The sequence below is a fragment of the Lycium barbarum genome, chromosome 10, assembly GCF_019175385.1.
Source record: "Lycium barbarum isolate Lr01 chromosome 10, ASM1917538v2, whole genome shotgun sequence".
NCBI lineage: Eukaryota > Viridiplantae > Streptophyta > Magnoliopsida > Solanales > Solanaceae > Lycium > Lycium barbarum.
The window spans coordinates 59,786,824-59,805,064 of record NC_083346.1 but is presented as its reverse complement, the minus strand read 5'-3'; the positions used below and the strand labels follow the sequence as shown (position 1 = coordinate 59,805,064).

The 18,241-nt window shown below is 35.9% G+C and overlaps 1 protein-coding gene across 3 annotated transcripts; it reads right to left on the bottom strand.

Moving 5' to 3' along the window:
- Positions 1-3,647: 3,647 nt before the first annotated feature.
- On the bottom strand, positions 3,648-11,320 carry LOC132616056 (uncharacterized). 3 transcript variants are annotated; one of them, XM_060330665.1, is made up of 6 exons: positions 11,102-11,320; positions 7,981-8,073; positions 7,804-7,902; positions 7,562-7,722; positions 3,936-3,992; positions 3,648-3,854 (listed from the first exon to the last, which is right to left on the bottom strand). In XM_060330665.1, the coding sequence occupies exons 2-6, from the start codon at positions 8,029-8,031 to the stop codon at positions 3,848-3,850; spliced, it is 375 nt and encodes a 124-aa protein (XP_060186648.1). In that variant the 5' UTR covers positions 8,032-8,073; positions 11,102-11,320; the 3' UTR covers positions 3,648-3,847. The 3 variants fall into 3 exon arrangements, with proteins under 3 accessions (XP_060186648.1, XP_060186647.1, XP_060186649.1); XM_060330664.1 differs by having other exon boundaries at positions 3,943-3,992; XM_060330666.1 differs by having other exon boundaries at positions 3,943-3,992; positions 7,562-7,716.
- Positions 11,321-18,241: the final 6,921 nt, after the last annotated feature.

Sequence of the window (18,241 nt, the reverse complement as noted above, 5' to 3'; positions counted from 1 at the left end):
ATACAAGTATATGAAAGGCTTGTTAAGATCAGTATAGAGATTGAACTAGTGAAGCGTAGCGTAGCGTAGCCGAGAATAGTAATAGTAAAATATGGTATATGTCGGGAAACCTGAGTAAAGACATAGTATCTTCGATATGGTATATCTCTTAAACCAAAGCTCGAAAAAGAATTCCGGAAAAGGAGTATAGCCGAGAATAGTAATAGCAAAATATGGTGTATGCCGACTTTATGTTAATTGTAGCAAGGGCAGAAGGTCTGTTCAGAGGCAACAGAGATGTATCACGACCTTGGTGGATCGATAAAAAAGAAATATTACAGAGTTCGTAGTTTATTAATAAATAAACAGAAGCCTGAAAGACTGAGGAAACATATGGATACGTCGTTGATGAATAAAGGAATTCTCGGTATGGATTTTATACTTGTAAGAAATTATGCAAGATATATATGCAATTGCCCGATTACCTAGCATTTCTGTTTAATTGATTATGATGCCCAGTTCTCGACTAGCACCTGAAGATCAGAACATTCAGAGGAACCTGAAGAATATAGGTTACCCCCAGTATTTCTTTCCATTTTGAGATTAGTGAGAAGGTAGAGCACACTTTTCAGATATCACAGGATATATTATGACCATGTATGCTAGACCTTTGTGGAAGGTGGAATAACCAGTTAGTGTGCCTTGCATTTGTATATCCAGATGGCCCGTATGAAACCTCTATAAGAATGGGAGAAAACTAGATTGGTTGAAACTTGGAATTTCATTCCGAAGAGAATTATGAGATGAAATAAGGAGGATAAGTTTAACCTTGGATACTTTAGACTTCACAATATTATATGCAGTATGGGTCGAAGGGCTTACGAGATTTACCATTAGATTTAAAATCTACATATCCAGTCTCTTACACATCTACGCTTCGCAAGTGTATGAAGGAATTCACCACAGTTGTACCCATTGATGACATTCAGATTACAAAACAGCTACCGTACGAGAAAGTTCCTACTATCCCTTCAGATTGCAGAGTTCGAGGTTTATGGATTGCGAACCAGAGATGGAGCCATGGTAGTAGTACTATGAAAGAATGTGAAGGTAAAGGAGATGACTTGAGAAGCTAAGAAGATATGAGATCTAGGTATCCACACTTGTTTCCACTCCCAAAGGAGGTCCAAACAGAGACATTATTGCCTTCAGGTGTATAATGTTTCATTCCATATGACTACGAGTCGTGTGAGGCCATTATTGTTATTGCTTGTTAAGGCCCTGTGTGGCGTTGTATATTTTGGGTTGTTGTGTTAGGTTGATAGTGGTACAGTTATAGGGGAAACTCTTCCAGAATTTTTATAAGACCCCTAGGAGTTTAACATTTTAGGACGAATGTTCTTAAGGGCGGAAGTATGTTACACCTCATTTTTTCACGTGCGTTAACGTTTAATTTTATGTTTGTTGTCGTAGGTTCGTAGTGGGAATCATTTGGGAAGTTAGGTATGAGGATTATGTGTGTATTTTAGATATATAAAAGTTCTTAAATGTGTTTGGAAAAGAGTACATGTTACACCTCGCAGTTTCAGATCATGAGCATGCCACGTACTTTTATCGTATTAATGGAGTATCAGAGACGTCCCATGAAGTTTTGAAAGGTACAAGCCATGGGAAGTACGTAACAAGGAAGTAAAGGATGAATTATGATCTCGTAAGTCATAACCGGGAAGAACAACCTTGAAACCAAAGGACATGACCATTATGATGTATAATAAATGATAAATATCATATATGGAGAGTTTCGGAAGATTTCCGAATCAAACAAAATCGAAGAAAATAAGTTTGTCAAAAATTTAGAAAAGAAAATTGGCAGAATTCTGGACAGAATTTTTGGGTTAAATTTGGAGGGGTATATATCCTGGTATATTAGGAGTTTTAAGGTGTTTCAAAAGCCTAAAATCAAGTTCGTTGAGTCTGGTTTCCAATGCAACAAACCGTTCGTCAATACAACATTGGGCCAGGGAGTTATGAACATTTTAAAACGGACAGTCACAGGAACCCGAACCTGGGCGGAAATCCGGAAAATCCACTTAAAAGCCCACTTATGTTTTGACCCGGCCCAATCCAAATTTGGCACCTGTAAAAGGGCCTCTACACTTCATTTTAGTCATTTTTCTTCAACTCCATAATCCTCTAGAACTCCCCTAACCTCTCCACACCTCTCTAGAATTTTTCACACTTCTCTCTCCACTACAAGAATATTCTTGAAGGCTCACAACCATTCCAAAACTTTCTATACCATCACAAAAGAGGATTAAACTCCAAAACCCCAAGCTAAGTCATGGATAAGGATGTTCTTGTCTCTACTTAATGTTGTGATAAATTTGTTCTTGGAAGAAGTTGAGTGGGGTGAAGTTCTTCTAGTGTAAGGTATGTTCTCCATCCTATTTCTCATGATTAAGTTGGTTTGAAGGTTTAGCAAGTCCTATAAAAGAATAGAATCATAGTTGAGAAGTTGCAAATTATTAAAGTGAAGATGATGACTATGGAATGGATTTGAAAGGAGATTTTGGATTAATTTGAGATTAAACTGAATATAATTCTTTGATTATGGTATTGCAGATATTGTTTTGGTTAGTTGAGAAATTCAGAAAACATCGTATGGGATGTTTTATGGAGCCTATTGGTGTTGATAATATTATTGTGATGTTGGTATTGTTGTTGTTGTTGTTGGTTGTTGGATTTGATTTCAGGCTAGGCATATAAACAGGGGAGATGTTGTCCGAATTTCGGCAGATTCTGAATGGAATTAAATTGAAGGCTTAAGATGAGCATATGACATTGAGACTAACAATGGTATGAATGGTTTATATATAGACTTATGAGCTTGGAAGGATAAACGTTAAGTGGCTAAGGAAACCGAAAGGTATGTTAAGGCTAGTCTCTTTCTTTCTAAAGGCGTGATTCCTATGTTATGATTCCATATATGTTTCCATAACCTTATTACATCCAAGAGTTAGAAGTTCATGATTCTTACAAGCGTCTTATGACACTGAAGATGAGATGTTTTCTATGATGAACATGACGATGATGATTCCATTCACTACAAGAAAAACGACCTTTAAGGAAGGGAAATCTGGTCCCTAAAAGTCCAAATATGGTCCTAAAAGGGAAACTACGACGGGAAAATACTGGTCGCCACCCGTCGTAATAGCCTATGCCGCTAAAGGCCAATAGCGACGGGATAAAAAATCTAGTCGCAAAAAGTTTTTTGGGACGGGGTATATATCTCGTCGTTAAAACCTTTTAGAGACTACATATCTCGTCCCTAATGGACAATTAATATCAAGGGAAATAAATATTTCCTAGTCGTTAAACCTTTTTAGCGACCAGCCTTTACTAGTCCTAGATTATCTTTAGAGACAAGCATTGCTGATCCTTATTTAGCTTATTGTATTACTTATAACGACCATATTTCTGGTCTCTTGCTAACCAAATCTAGTCCCTAAAGCTCGATATCCAAAAAAAATAATTTTATCAATAAATATAAATTGCTATTGAAAAATGTAGATATAAAAAACTTATATATATATATATATATATAGAGAGAGAGAGAGAGAGAGAGAGAGAGAGGGAGAGAAAGGGAGAGAGAATGAGAGAGGGAGAGAGAGAGAGTTATATTAATTACAATAAAATGGTTAACATCCCATGATGTTAGTTTCAATATTTGCTCGACACCTTAACAAAAAAACATTGCTAACAACCTGAGCTAGAATATGATACCGAGTTCTACATAACATTCCTAGCAAAATAGGAATGAGTTCACGTGCATCTTCTAAACTTGCATCTTGACTTCTAACTTTAATCTTCAAAACCTGTAAGTAAAAATTTTTGAAAAGACTGAATAACTATTAGTAAGATAATATATGTAAATGTTATACTAGGAGTGGTCATACCGCTTACCCCAAAAGCAATCTAAATTCATTAGGTGTAATCCAACAGCATCATCAAGCCTGCATGAGTATAAGAAAAATTAATTAGAAAAGCTTCGGGATGCATTAACCAAGAATCCAAAATCTATTTTAAAAACGCAACTAAGACAACAATTGTGTCTCATATTTCTATATCTTGCATCTTCCTCTATCGAGCAAACTAGAAGTCATTTATTTTCCATCTCCAGACATATAAAATGCTTGTAGAATTTTCATTGGAACCTCAATGCATTTATTTTGCTAAACTTCATTAATTAGATGATAGTCATACAAGTTTCAAAGAGGACCACTTCAAGAACTTTAATCTATCATTCTGCATAACCTTTATATGCTCTTTGTGGCCATTTCATCCCAATTCTCAAAGTATTTGAACTGAAGGCGTCATTTCCTATTTAAAGAGAAAATGGTACCGGACTTCTCTTAATTTCTAAAGATTACAGTGGCGAAGTTAGAAATAGAAGTACTCGCTGCTATTCTTCATCTAATATATGTTCCCAACTAAAAACAAATTCATAGAATGTAGATGTTAATTATTTCATACTCCCACTAAAATCTCTGATAAAGCAAGGAGAATGCAAACCAAGTAAGATTGTGAAATCTTTCTGGTACCAAACAAGGGATCACAAATTGGAAACACATAAAAAGGCAACAACATTTAATAGCAATAAGACTTTTCCATTTGGTAGAAATTATTCTTTTATCTATCTTCAATAAAGCTTTTTCCATCATCACAACAACAATTGCACTTTCTTTAACAGTAAGTCCTTACAGCTAGAGTTAGAAGTGTTCACGGTTCTGCGTACTATTTTTATAACCGAATAAGATTACTACTATGTTCGTGTGAAATAAACCACTGTTACAGACTTTGAACCGAGACTGCCACAAATATATAGGAATTGTGAAATGGATAATAGTTGCACCATCTATATATAAAAGAATAAAGGAGCTCTGAACTTAAAGATGCAGCAAATGCAAACCATACAGAGAAGGCTATGAGTCTTCTTCAAAATTGTTTAAATCAGGAAAATTATTTATTTTGCATTGTAAAGCTATAACAGACTTAATCAAAAATCCTCAGTACTTCTGTATGCACTTCCTAATTGTGCATACATGAATTTAAGGCATCAACCACTTAGACTAAAGATAATATATTTAATACAACCCAAACCATGACCAGCAATCGCAAATAAGCTGAAACAAATTCGGTATGCTTGAGAAATGAGGTGAAAAACAAAAAATGACAAAGGCACATGTCAAACCTATCATGAACCAATAACAGTCAACAGTTAAAAATGTTGCATCAGTCCTATCTGGTGCACATCAGGAAAGCAAGAGTGCTGATAAGAAACTTGCTAGTGAGCAAGGTGTGCAGCTTGACTCTACTTCAAACACAAAGAAGAAAAATCAGGTGGTGAATACCAAAAAGCAGAACCAGGTTTCACAAGGTACAAGAATTAAGCAGAACCAGGTGGTGCAAATTGATCCTCAAGTTAATCCAAAAAAGCACAACCAGGTTTCAGTTCCAAATTCCCAAAGAAATTTACAAGTTGCAGTTCAGATATTGAAGAAACTAGAAATGACATAGAAGAGGAGTCAACTGCACAGAATTTCTTTAATGCAGCAAGGGAAGGGGATTTATCTCCTAAACAACTGGAAAAAGTTGTGGGGAAAAATAAATCAAAAAATCATGGTAGAAATCATAGTTGGGATGATAAAGTGCTTGACCAATTTGTTCTAAGACAAATACCAATGAGACAAGCAAAACAAAAAGTGACAGGCCCTATCACATCAACTAAGTCCACAAAATCCAAGTAAAATTGATGATAGATGCTGGTTTCGCGAAGTGGAGGAGGTTGTACTTTCATACTCAAGTCCTTAGGGAGGAGAGGATGGTTGTATTTGTTTCAGATAACCTTGTTTTCTGGTTTGCAGGTTGCAGTTTCACTATGGTGTTGATTGGATCTTGTTTTACATGGAATAACAAGGCTACTGGTGTCATAAACTTAAGTGCAGCAGTTTGTGCCAATGATATATCCTACCCTATGTGGAAATGATTTGGTACAAATTGGCATCATGGTTACTTGTTTCTACTATCCCATAGTTTCTCTTTACTTAGTAAATGAAATGGGATGGTTCTATATAGTAACTCACAAAGCATATATGGTTCTAGGACATTTGGTTGTTTCTGGTGTCATTGATCTTATGCACATAGGATATGATTTGATTCATCACTGGTTGTCCTTGTTTCATCTCTTTGATTCATTTTACAGTGGAAAGGATGAGAGTCTAGTGGAAAATTTCTTTGATACTAATACTTGTACTGCTAATGAGGAAATGGACTTTATGAGGTGGACTTTAGATGTCTTGTGTGTTTGCAGGAGATGCTGCACATATGATATTTTGCTCCGGTGCAGAAATTTCAAGGTTATAGAGAAGATTTTGTGACTCAAGTGTGGATGTTGGTTGCTGTTTTTTGTAAAAACACCGGCAATATGTACTTTATATGCATCATTGCTGGAAATAACCAGATGCTTATTTGGAGGAGAATGACAGTTGGATCTGGTGTTGCGCAATGGAAAAGTGTTGTAGCTCTTTGTTGCCATCATGCTCCAATCCTTTGGGAGGAGAGTATGATGGTAACTGTTTTAACTAACATTGTTTGCTTTTTTGCAAGGATCACAGGTACCAGAAGATCAAGGAATACTGTTGCAATTGTTATCAATGGTCTTATTTATCTAGGAAAGTATTTGGTGCGAGTCTGTTTCAAATTAGATCTAATACTACAAGCTATTGATCCTACTCAGAGAGGAAATGATATAGCACTCACTGGAACTATGGTCCAGATGGAAACAAATGAAACTAGAAAATCAACAAGCTTTTACTGGTTTTTTAAGTGTGCAGGTTTGGTTATAAGATATGCAGTCTGCAGTTTTACAAAAATCTGTGTGGAGGCTAAAAAAGAAGATAAGGTTTCACAACAACTTTGCAGAATTTGAGATGATGTGCTGCAATTCTGATTTCATATGGACAGTTATGGATAATGTTGGTGTTACTGATCCTATTCCGATAGGAAATGATTTGACACAACATAGCAATAACAAGGAGATGATGACGGTAGCATTTGAGAATTCCACTAATTCCCCCCAAAAAAGGACTTTTCAGGAATATGTTCCAATAATTCCACTAACTAGAATTTTCCCTCCTTTTCTTTTATGTTTTTGAGAAGTACATTTTGGATTCTACTGCCCAAAACATTAATTAGAGTAGGCTCATAACTTTCTAGTAAACACCATATGTAAGTCAAGCAACTACTAGAATCAGTGTAAGATAGAAATTGGCTATACACAAATCAACAAATAAAATAAAAAGTCGAGTGTAGTAATACTAACTTGGTTAGCAGACAAAATCAATGGTCATTCGGAAAAATGGGCGATGTCGTAGGCGGGAAAAATGATCATTGAGCAGCAAATAATTCTTTCATTTTCTTAATTTATTTCATCTCTTCTTCTAAGGCAAACAAGCGATCATTCAAGGACTTGTTTGTCTCATTCAAGGATTTGTTTTCCTTTTGAGTCGAATGTAGTGCAGACAATAATTCAGCCTTTGAAGAAGTTCCACCTTTAAATTCTTTCGCCTTTACTCCACCCCCAAATCCAAATACATGGCTATGAGTTTGAGGTCCACAAAATGTTTCTACAATCTCTATACTAGATAGAGAGGGCTCCGATTGAACTATTTCTTTGATCTGAGACTACAAAACATATAAAAGAATATTTTCTATCAGAACTATAATACTTTCAAGTAATTTACATGTTCAATGTACCAAACATACATGTTTTTCAATTGCTTCAGGTTCAACAAGCTTGTTATCTTTCTTACGAGTCTCAAAGAAAATAGTCCCTAAATCTGGTGGATTGCCGTATTTCCCGCCCTTTACATCAAAAACAAACATGTCAAGTAACACCTCATAAATATTTCCTTTAGGAAAATATAGATTTTATGATAATACCTTTTGATAAATAACCTCTCGAATAGGCTTTCTACCAATATGATGAGGCATCTTCAACTTAGCTCGATTTGCTAAATTCCTGTTGCTTCTTGCCTATATTTGTGAAATAGTTAAGCTTAAATGTAATAATAATAATAATAATAATAATAATAATAATAATAATAATAATAATAATAATAATAATAATTGATTTACATAAAATTAAACAGTATACATAAGTTATTTTCCAAGTATAGTGGAAAAAAGATATTTGGTGCAAGAGAGGGGAATCATGTTGCGGATGGTTTGGCGAAATAGACTAGTAAATCACTAGGCATACCTGAAAACTTTCTGAAGTAAGATGTTCTTTTATTAACCACTACCAATCTTTCTTGTCTACTCGCTTTGGAAATTTTTTAAGAGCCTGTTGGATTGGCTTATTCTTCACATAGGTTGCATGCAAGTATCCTCTCCATTTGTTCCATAACTCTTTCATCCATTCCAAGATATGATCACGATGATCATTCATGTCAAAACTCTCAAATTTATCCTAAAATAATCAAACCATGGGTTGGGTTAATGCATTTACAAGATACCATCGACAAAGTGATGTTGTCCATGTACTTACATTAGGTCGGTTCTTTTTTAATTTGACAATAATTTCTTGTTTATTCTTGAACTCAACCTACATACATTTTTTAAAAAAGAGCTACATACAATTGAATGACCAATAGAATATGAAACTGTTAACATATATAAATAATAAACAAAGAGCCTAGAATGTCTGTTGAAATTTTTAAAAATTTTGGACTTCTCGAGTAAGAATTTCCCTTCCTTGTATTACTGTTATGTGTATATATATCTATTGCAAAAAAAAAATGAAAATATTTTCTGCTAGCACTTGTTTCCCTAAACAGGCTTATACAACTACATGAGGTGTGCCCAGAACATTATGCAGTGGCAGGTCTGAGAAATCGCAGCTGTTAGCAGTGCACTGGTACTATTTTTTGCAGGTTTAACATACTACAGGCAGTAGTGCATCAATTTGGGACACCTTTTGCTTGACCACTGCAAGGGAAACACATTGCTTATGCTTAGCTGGGAAGGACAACAAGAGATGCAGCAGTGCAGTTTGCATTTGACAGTGCTAATTTGTTGCATTGTTGTACTCCTATGTTATCTTTCAAGCAAGGTTTGGTGATATCCCATTGATCCAACTGGTTTAGGAAATGATATGGACCATACAGTTGACACAAAAAGAAACAAGTGCAGGCTGCAGATTAACAACGGGACTGGTTTACTGGTTTTTTCATTTGCAGCTATGCAAGTTCAACAAAATGGTGGATCGAAAATAATATAAGGTCTTGCATGATCTCTTTGTTGTCTTTCTCACAGTGTGTGGTATTAACACTTGGTGTTCATTCTGCTGTGGGATTGACGACATTTGGAAAATGGTTTGACTCTTATAAAGACGGGATTGATATACCAACTACACAAGGAAAACTACAACTTAGTACATGGAAGAGGAGCAATTGTTGTTGTTTTAGGAGTAGCTGTTTCACTCCTTTGCATCATGCAGTTCACAAGATAACATCAAGTATGTAGAAGCTCAGCAAATGCAAGCAAGATTACAACAAAAAACGCAGCAGCTTTAGTCAAGTGCACTTTCAGATATAACTGCAAGACTTTATAAGCTGCAAAGTCACATTAGCAGTCTGATGATCTTATTTTGATCAACAGCTGCTCATTCTTTTTTTTTTTTAGTTTCAAATTCTTATTTCAATTAGTTAATTCGTTAGCTTAAGATGGTCATTAGTTTAATTCTTGCATTATTATTATTATTAGCCTTTTTGGCTACATTTGTAAGGACCTTTTGTGATTCGTTTTGGGAAAAACTTATAAAAGCAGCCCTCGGCACCAAAAATGCCTAGTGGACCTTTCTTTTTTTTTTTAAAAAAAAAAAAACCTCCTCATTCTTTTTAAAACAATGAGAGTGGTTTTTACAATTAAAAGTAATTTGAAAATTTTCCAGAAAAGGGAAAAAAGAAACTATATAGTTCTTCAATAACATATAAAATGCAAGAACGGAAAAAAAAAATCTTTTTTAACTTTGGTGTTCTACTGATTAGATCTATTAGTAGCAGTGACTTCCTACCCTTGAATTCCTTCAAATAGTTATGATTATTCAACTGTTCCAAGTTACAAATTGTACCTTTCACTTTAAGAACTAATGGTTTTGTAATTTATGTTAGAGCTAACTCATTTGAGATCTTCACTTTTACGGATACTCAATATGGAGGTAGACATTTATAAAAGTTTGACCATAAAAGTTAAACTCACATATATTTGGTTAGACCTTGCTTCAAAACATGGGTTCCATAACTTTTTCAATTTTTTCCTATTGAGAGTGGAAGAGTTAAACACAAAAAAAAAGAGTATTGCAATCTTCTCAGATGCTATTATTTTCCAGGAGTGCTAATTACAAATTACAATAGAGACTAGATGGGCTATGAGGTATAAATGTATTTAGCCGAAAGTAACAAGACTAGTCCCTATTTGCCTTGTCAAATCTCAACATGGCCTTTCTAATCCTAAACACATACCCATAACACATACAACACAAATTACTGGAAACTAAACAAAAAGACATTCATACAACCAAAATAAGACCACAAATCCAACTCAGCTTATACTAAAAAGAAATAAAGATTGAGTTTTTAAATAGAAATAGAAGGTTTTTCAGATCATAAATACAAATCCAAAAGAATAAGCTCAAAAGTTCAACTTGGTGCATATACAAAACATTGAAACAGAATCAAAAGAGTGAGTTCTTAGATAGAAATGGAAGGTTTTTCAGATCATAAACACAGATCCAAAAGAATAAGCTCAAAAATTCGACTTGGTGCATATACAAAACATTGAAACGTAATCAGAAGATTTGTTTCTTAAATAGAAATAAAAGGTCTTTCATATCATACCCAAAAGAATAAGCTCAAAAATCCAACTTGGTGCATATACAAAACACTAAAATAGAATCAAAAGATTTGAGTTTTTATCTCTTTGATTCTAAACACAGAAATAACAGAAGAGATATAAAAAATTATAGAAAAAAAAAACAAAGATTGAGAAGCAGCAATAGTACCTTGAGAGGTTTTTGATGAATAAGAGAAGAATCTGAGGAATTAAGAAATCTATTGGTAGATCTATGGCGGAGCAGATGATGGATACGATGTGTAGAGACTATGGTAAGAGTTGTGACCACATGTGTTTTGAGAAGACAGAGAGTTTAATTTAATTTTTAGAATGTTTTATTTCAGTGTATACTACGTTTTCTCTTACTTTTGGCGCCTAATTTTTTGCTGAAAACCTAAGTTTTTATTTTAGTACACTATTTTAGCGCCAGATTTTTTGGAAAATTGTAGCCTTTTAATATTTTAATATTATATTTGGAGGCATCTTCCTAGTCAAGTCTCATCAATTACAATTTTGGACCAGTTACTAAATTCGTTTGGGACTAGATTTAGTACCTTCGCAATAAAATATAGAATTAAGGACCGAAATAAAATCTCGTCCCAATAAATGTACTTTTAGAGACGAAATTATTAACTCGTCCCTAAATGTTGGTCACAGATAAACCTTTTTCTTGTAGTGATTTTTAGAAATCCCAAAGCTTATGATTCTAATGCTAGTATGAGATTATTGAGCCTATTTCATGATTTTCTCGATTTTATTCATTGTTATTGGTCTCACCTTATGTTATTTGTTCCTTCAAGGTGAGATATAGCGATAATGATTATTCCATAATATAAATCGGAGGTTACCGACCTTACATCACTCTGATAAAGTGGTAACTTTTATTTAGCCTCTCATGCATGCTACTTATATTATGTATGTATATATATATATGTATATATATATATGTATATATATATATATATATGTATATAGGGGATATGTGGAAAGATGAGACGTTATATACGCATAACCACCTGATCAGTTGGTATACTATGATATCATCCCGGACGCGGGATATATGGGTAAATGGATCGGGATGCACGTTCCGCAGCAACATAATATATATATGGATCGGGTTGCACGTTCCGCAGCAACATAATATTTTTATGGATCGGGTTGCACGTTCCGCAGCACTATTATGTTATATATGTAGGAGAAATGTTTTTTTTTAAAGAAAGCTAAGCATGCATGATATCCGCCTTAAGAGGCAATCAGATATACATGTTATCTCTTTATCTCATGTTTCTTTATTCTTGTTTATGTTGTTATTCATGCCTTAAATACTTAGTACACTGTTCGTACTGACGTCCTTTCTTGTGGACGCTGCGCTGCGCTCATGCCCGCAGGTGGACAGGTACACGGATCTGACCCGTAGGTGCTTTATCAGTGGATTCTCAGGAGCACTCCACTTACTTCAGAGCTGCAGTCTATTTGATATTGGTCTTTATGGTTACATGTATTCTATGTAGAGGCTCATAGACATGTGTATATAGTTGTACATTTCATAATGCTACCGATTCATATCATTGTATAACATTTTAGAAGCCTGTTCGGCTGGTGACGATGGGCATAATTGTTGAAGATTCTATAGAGATGTGTTGTTATGTTTTGATATATGTCCTTACAAATTATGATATCCATGAGCTATCTTTATGGTCCACCCAGAAATGATTATAAGACGTATGTTCAGAGGTGCTCGGTGGGTTAGCTCTGGGTGCCTATCATGGCCCTCTAGTTGGGTCATGACAGTATAAAGGTTAGACGTTAAACGAATTGAAAACAATACGTTTCATCAGAAAATTTGACTGAGACTATTTCACGGCCACTTCCAGGGACCGTGAATAATTTCATGGGTCGTGAAACTGGTGGTTGGCTATTGTGAAATGATTGCAATAAGGTGAAGTTGCTGGAGTGGTTTCACTGCCGCTTTCATGGCCAATGAAATAATTCACGGTCTGTGAAAGTGGATCGTGAAATTGAGGCGGTGAAATTTTTCCCCTTTATTATAAATTTAAGGGGCACGACTTGGGGCTCATATTTTCACCAAAACGGATCCCTATTGACCCTCTAAGCTCTCTCCCTCATCCATAAATCATCCCAAGCCATCACAAGAGAAGATCAAGCTCTAAATCTGTAACTAGTTTATACAACGTGATTGTTCTTGCCTCTACTTGATGTTGTGGTGAATTTTATCTTGAAGCTAGTTGTGTGAGTTGAAGTTCTTCAAGTATAAGGTATGTTCTTCGTCTTGTTTCTTATGTTGAGCTGATTTGAGGGTTTATCAAGTCTTAAAGATGAAGAGAATCATGGTAGAGAGGTTATAGGATGTTGTGTTGAAGTTTTTGCTATGGATTGAATTTGAAAGGAAGTTTTGGATTAATCTGAGTCTAATTTTGATGTAATATTTTTTCTATGGTATTGTTGATGCAGTTGTTTATGATTAGGAGTTGTTTTGGAGTTTGCTGGAAGTAGATAAATAGGGGAAATGCTGCTCAAATTTTGCTGGCTCACCTACTAGTTTAGTTTGATCCTATAAGCGTTTCAATGACTTAACCCTAGTGTGAATCATCTTAAATGCCAATTTACAATCTCGGGAGCATAGACGTTGAGCGATTAAGTAGACAACAAGGTATGTTAATGTCACAACCCAAATCGATGGGCCATGACTAGTGCTCGAGTTGGACACTCGTATACAAACCTGTTGGATATAATCAGACTGATACTAAGGACAATGTGGAAATCTGTAAAAGCATGTTGTAGACTCATAATGCCATATATCAGAATGAACCTGTCTCCTGGGGAATCACAGTTAACTAAACATAACAAAATATGCAAGCTGACAGGGCTGCCACTATACAGGAGAATATCCCAAAACGAACTAAGTCTATATAGCTGACCAAACCATATATACAACCCACACATGTGCACACACCTCTAAGAGTATGATAGTGAAATATGGCAGTACAGGACCCCGCCGTACCCCCGAATATACATAAGTCTATATCAAAAGGATCTGTACCAAAATGACTCACGTTCCGGAACGATGAAGCACTCCAAGAAGCCGAGCAAATGTCCTAAGCTGGAGGGTCACCAAACTGAGTATTTGTACCTGCAGGCATGAAACGCAGCCCCCGAAGAAAGGGGGTCAGTCGGAAGATGTACTGAGCATATAAAGCATGAAGTACAGTAATGAAGATCATGACTGAGTGGAAAGATGACAGGAAATAAGTATGATAATTAAGGAATACCAAAGCATATATACCTTATGTTGAGAGTCATGCATATATAATATACCGTACCTGGCCCATTATGGGACTCGGTGAAATATAATATACCGTACCCGGCCTATTATGAGACTCGGTGAAATATAATACGTACCCAGCCCATTATGGGACTCGGTGAAATATAATACGTACCCGGCCCATTGTGGGACTCCGTGAAATATAATACGTACCCGACCCATTGTGGGACTCTTCGCAAGTGACCTGAAAGCCGGGCAGGCGCTCGGTGAAATATAATACGTACCTGGCCCATTATGGGACTCGGTTAAATATAATACGTACTAAGCCTATTATGGGACTCGGTGAAATATAATACGTAACCGGCCCATTATGGGACTCGGTGAAATATAATACGTACCTGGCCTATTATGGGACTCGGTGAAATATGCAATGTAACTATGGACGAGTAATAGGATCAGTTATGTACAAAATGAATCATCATTTGGGATTCAAGAGAATAATTAGAATGAACCAAAACTTAAGAATCAAAGACAACTGTCATTTCAAGTACCACTGAGAACTAGAGTTCATTGGAGTCCCTGTATCTTCAGCGTTTGCTCACTTTATGTAATACATGCCAAAAATGAAAGAAGGGGTACCTCTACATACCTTGAAGCGTATCTATTCAATCAACTTCTACTTCTCGAACTCACAAATCTACAATCAAGGGAATTCATACTATTGTTATACTCGTTATCACGTGCATATCTTAAGGCTTTAAGTTAACTCTTCCTAGAATCTGCGAAATTTCGGCAGCACCTCCCCTGTTTATATCCCTAGCCTGAAATCACAGTTACCAACAACCAACAACAAAAACAATGACAACAACAACAACATAATCACTAACATCATCATACTCCATAATACATCTCATATGATGTTTATCTGATTTTTCAACCAACTACTCCATTATACGGCTATTTAATCGTTCTATATCCGCAAGTAAACCAAAAACAATATCAATAGGGAGGGATTCATACCTTATTCATACTAGGACAGCAATATCTTCAGTGTTCAACTAGAATCCAAACTGAATCCACCGCAAAACAAGACTACAATCACAACCACGCGCTATCCGGACCTAAACTAATATTCCGCCACTTGAAATTGCTCACTTTTTGATACCCTCACTCCCTCTTCTGATTTCTGATTTTTTTTTTTGGACAAAATCTAGTGAAAAAAGGGGGTTTTACCGTTTATATAGGGGGTCAAATTCGGGTCGGGTCACTGCAGCAGTACTGTAACAGTACTTTAGCAGTTACTGTAGCACGCGTTTCTACTCTGTCACCCGAACTTGTAACGTCCATAATTCTCTACTCCGATGTCCTATTGATGAGCGGTTTATTGCGCTAGAAACTAGACTCAACAAAATTTCTTTTAGTCTCTTTTTTCATTTCAAAACACTTTATATGCTAAGAGATATTCGTCCCTCATGTTGGACGAAAGTTTTCACATAAAACTTTGTCCATCCTTTCTCCAAAGTCATACTACTCCATTTCTTCCACTCATTTCCTTATAAAACCTTCCGGTATACCTGATATACATCCTTCACTCATTAAATATACTTAATAATGCTTGCTCATTATATTCCAAAGTGGTTTTACTTAACTATAACTCAACGTACTTATGTTTCATAGTTGATAAGTGCTCTTCGAAGATACGGGGTGTAACATCCTTCCCCTCCTTAAAAACATTCATCCTCGAATGTTGTAGTGCGCCGATCCTTAATATCCACATTGAATTTTTGTTCGATTACCATATACTTATACTATAATTTGGTCAGTTTCGTCCTGTTCTTTCTTAGCTCCTCATCAAATTCATTTGTGAGTCTTACTATCTTCAATCCTCATGTATATGATCACAAGTCAACTAGTATTCCATTCTCATTCTGTCTTTATTCCTGCGGTTGAACTGGTCACGCCAAGGATACTCGCCATCCTGCGAGCGTCCTTCCTCTTCGTTCCTCATTTCTTTATAAATGGATAACTCCCTTGCTGGAATACAACACTTTCTTTTGTTGACTCCTCCGATGCTATCCTTGCTATCCCTATTTGTACTTGTTGCGGTTAGATACGTGATAGATTATCCCCTCATAATTCATCAGCCAAGCTTTCCGATTCATCATAAATTTTCATATACTAATGTCCCGTTGCTTGTTTAGCGTTACTCGTAAATCCTTTCAAATCCTTACTCTTAACGGTTATGTTTCTTCAACCATCCATCTTAATTCCTTTTCATGATCAGTTATAACCATATCCTCAATACAATTTTTTAAATACGTACATTCCTAATGTTCCATCACTATCTTTATTATTCCCCGTAGCAGGATTATATGTTGCAATGAACAAATAATCATAGTTCGAACTAGTCTATAGCTCACAATATCTTCGAGTTCTTGTCGAAACTCTCCCTTTAATTTCTTTGCCCCAATTCTTGCAACATAACTTATAATTATAAATTTAGGGCAATTCTCACTTTACCACAGCTTCTTACCCTTGACTTCCTCATTCCAGTGATTACTTAGTTAGCTGTCATTCCTTGTTGGCTATCCGGTGTGTCCATTCCCATCTGCGGGGCATACCCTTACGCTGAGGGTTCATATAATTTTATAATACATACCCTTATGCTCAATATGGTTAGTGACCCGTGATATACTTTCTAATTTCTTGTGACGTTGCTGCCTTTCTATCTGCACCCACATCATTCTTCCTTTCTTTTAGAGATCGCCACGCTGCTTATCGTTACTCCTTTGGTTAAGATTCTCATTTTTTTCCTTTAATATCAAGATTTTCTCCCGTTGTAACCCAAAGTGTCCTTTGTACTCATCATCCATTTCGTCATTCTCTTTGTGGTTAGCTTATTGAGCTTTCTTACTCTCTTTATTACTCTTTTGGATACGTCGCTGCCTATTTAGGTGCGGCACAAATTTCCCTAGTCTAGAATTATCATATCTCACACCCGCATGAACTATTCTCTTGATCCATTTTAATTCCTTTTCATACCTGCTTTGTCGTATGCTTATCTTTAATTCGTTCCTGCTCCCTCTTAATGCATTCTTGATATGCCACTATGTCCCAAATTTTTGGCCTCCTTAAGCTAACCACTTTCTTTCTTTGGAATTTTGACAATGCTATACCTCATTTCAGGACTAGATTTGCTCTTCCCCCCTTTTAAGGGTGTTCTTATACACTAGTAACTCCCGAATATTAGTAGTCATCGGCCAACCTCAACGATACTCCAACTGCTTTGGGTCTCTTATAATACCGAAATTCTCTCATCGTATAGCTTGACTTATTTTCCTTTCTGCTAATCAAGGGCTTTGCATTTGAATGAAGCACTTATGCATTACAGATCCATTCTCGCTGGCCTCTTTAAGGCCTTTCGACTTCTACCTTTTATGACTGAACATTTCTCGAATCAATGGGTTAATGGGAACATTGGAATCCATCAAAACATTTTACGGAGCTTTTGGTCACACTTTGCTCTTTGTATCTCTCGTCTTCGTCCACAACTATTATCACTGAAATTCTTCTTACTCTGAGTTTTCGGTCTCATTTTACGTCTACAATATATCATTGAGAGTTAATGTGCTACACCCTTCCACTTCCACTATCAATCCTTTTATTCACTTAGCTCACTTATCCAAAATTTTCCTTGACAACTTATTTGCGTCCCTCCTATGCGTTGTAGTTCTTCCCATGTTCTGCCACTTCTTGTTCGTGTCGTGAATTCCTTGCAAATATATTCTCTTCTTTCTTCTCCTTCCTGCTGCCAAGGCTAGTCCATACGCATGAATATTTCCTATACATCCTTCTATTTCGTTTATAATCGAATCTCAGTATTTCTTATCCTCATCCCATGTCATTAATGTACCACCTCCCAGTTAGCTTTGTTAGTTCATTATCCTCTTGCTTGTCCTTGGTTATTGCTCAACTTTCCTTTTCTTCCCTTCTTCTTCTCTCTTCTCCTTTTGACCAGCCCATTAA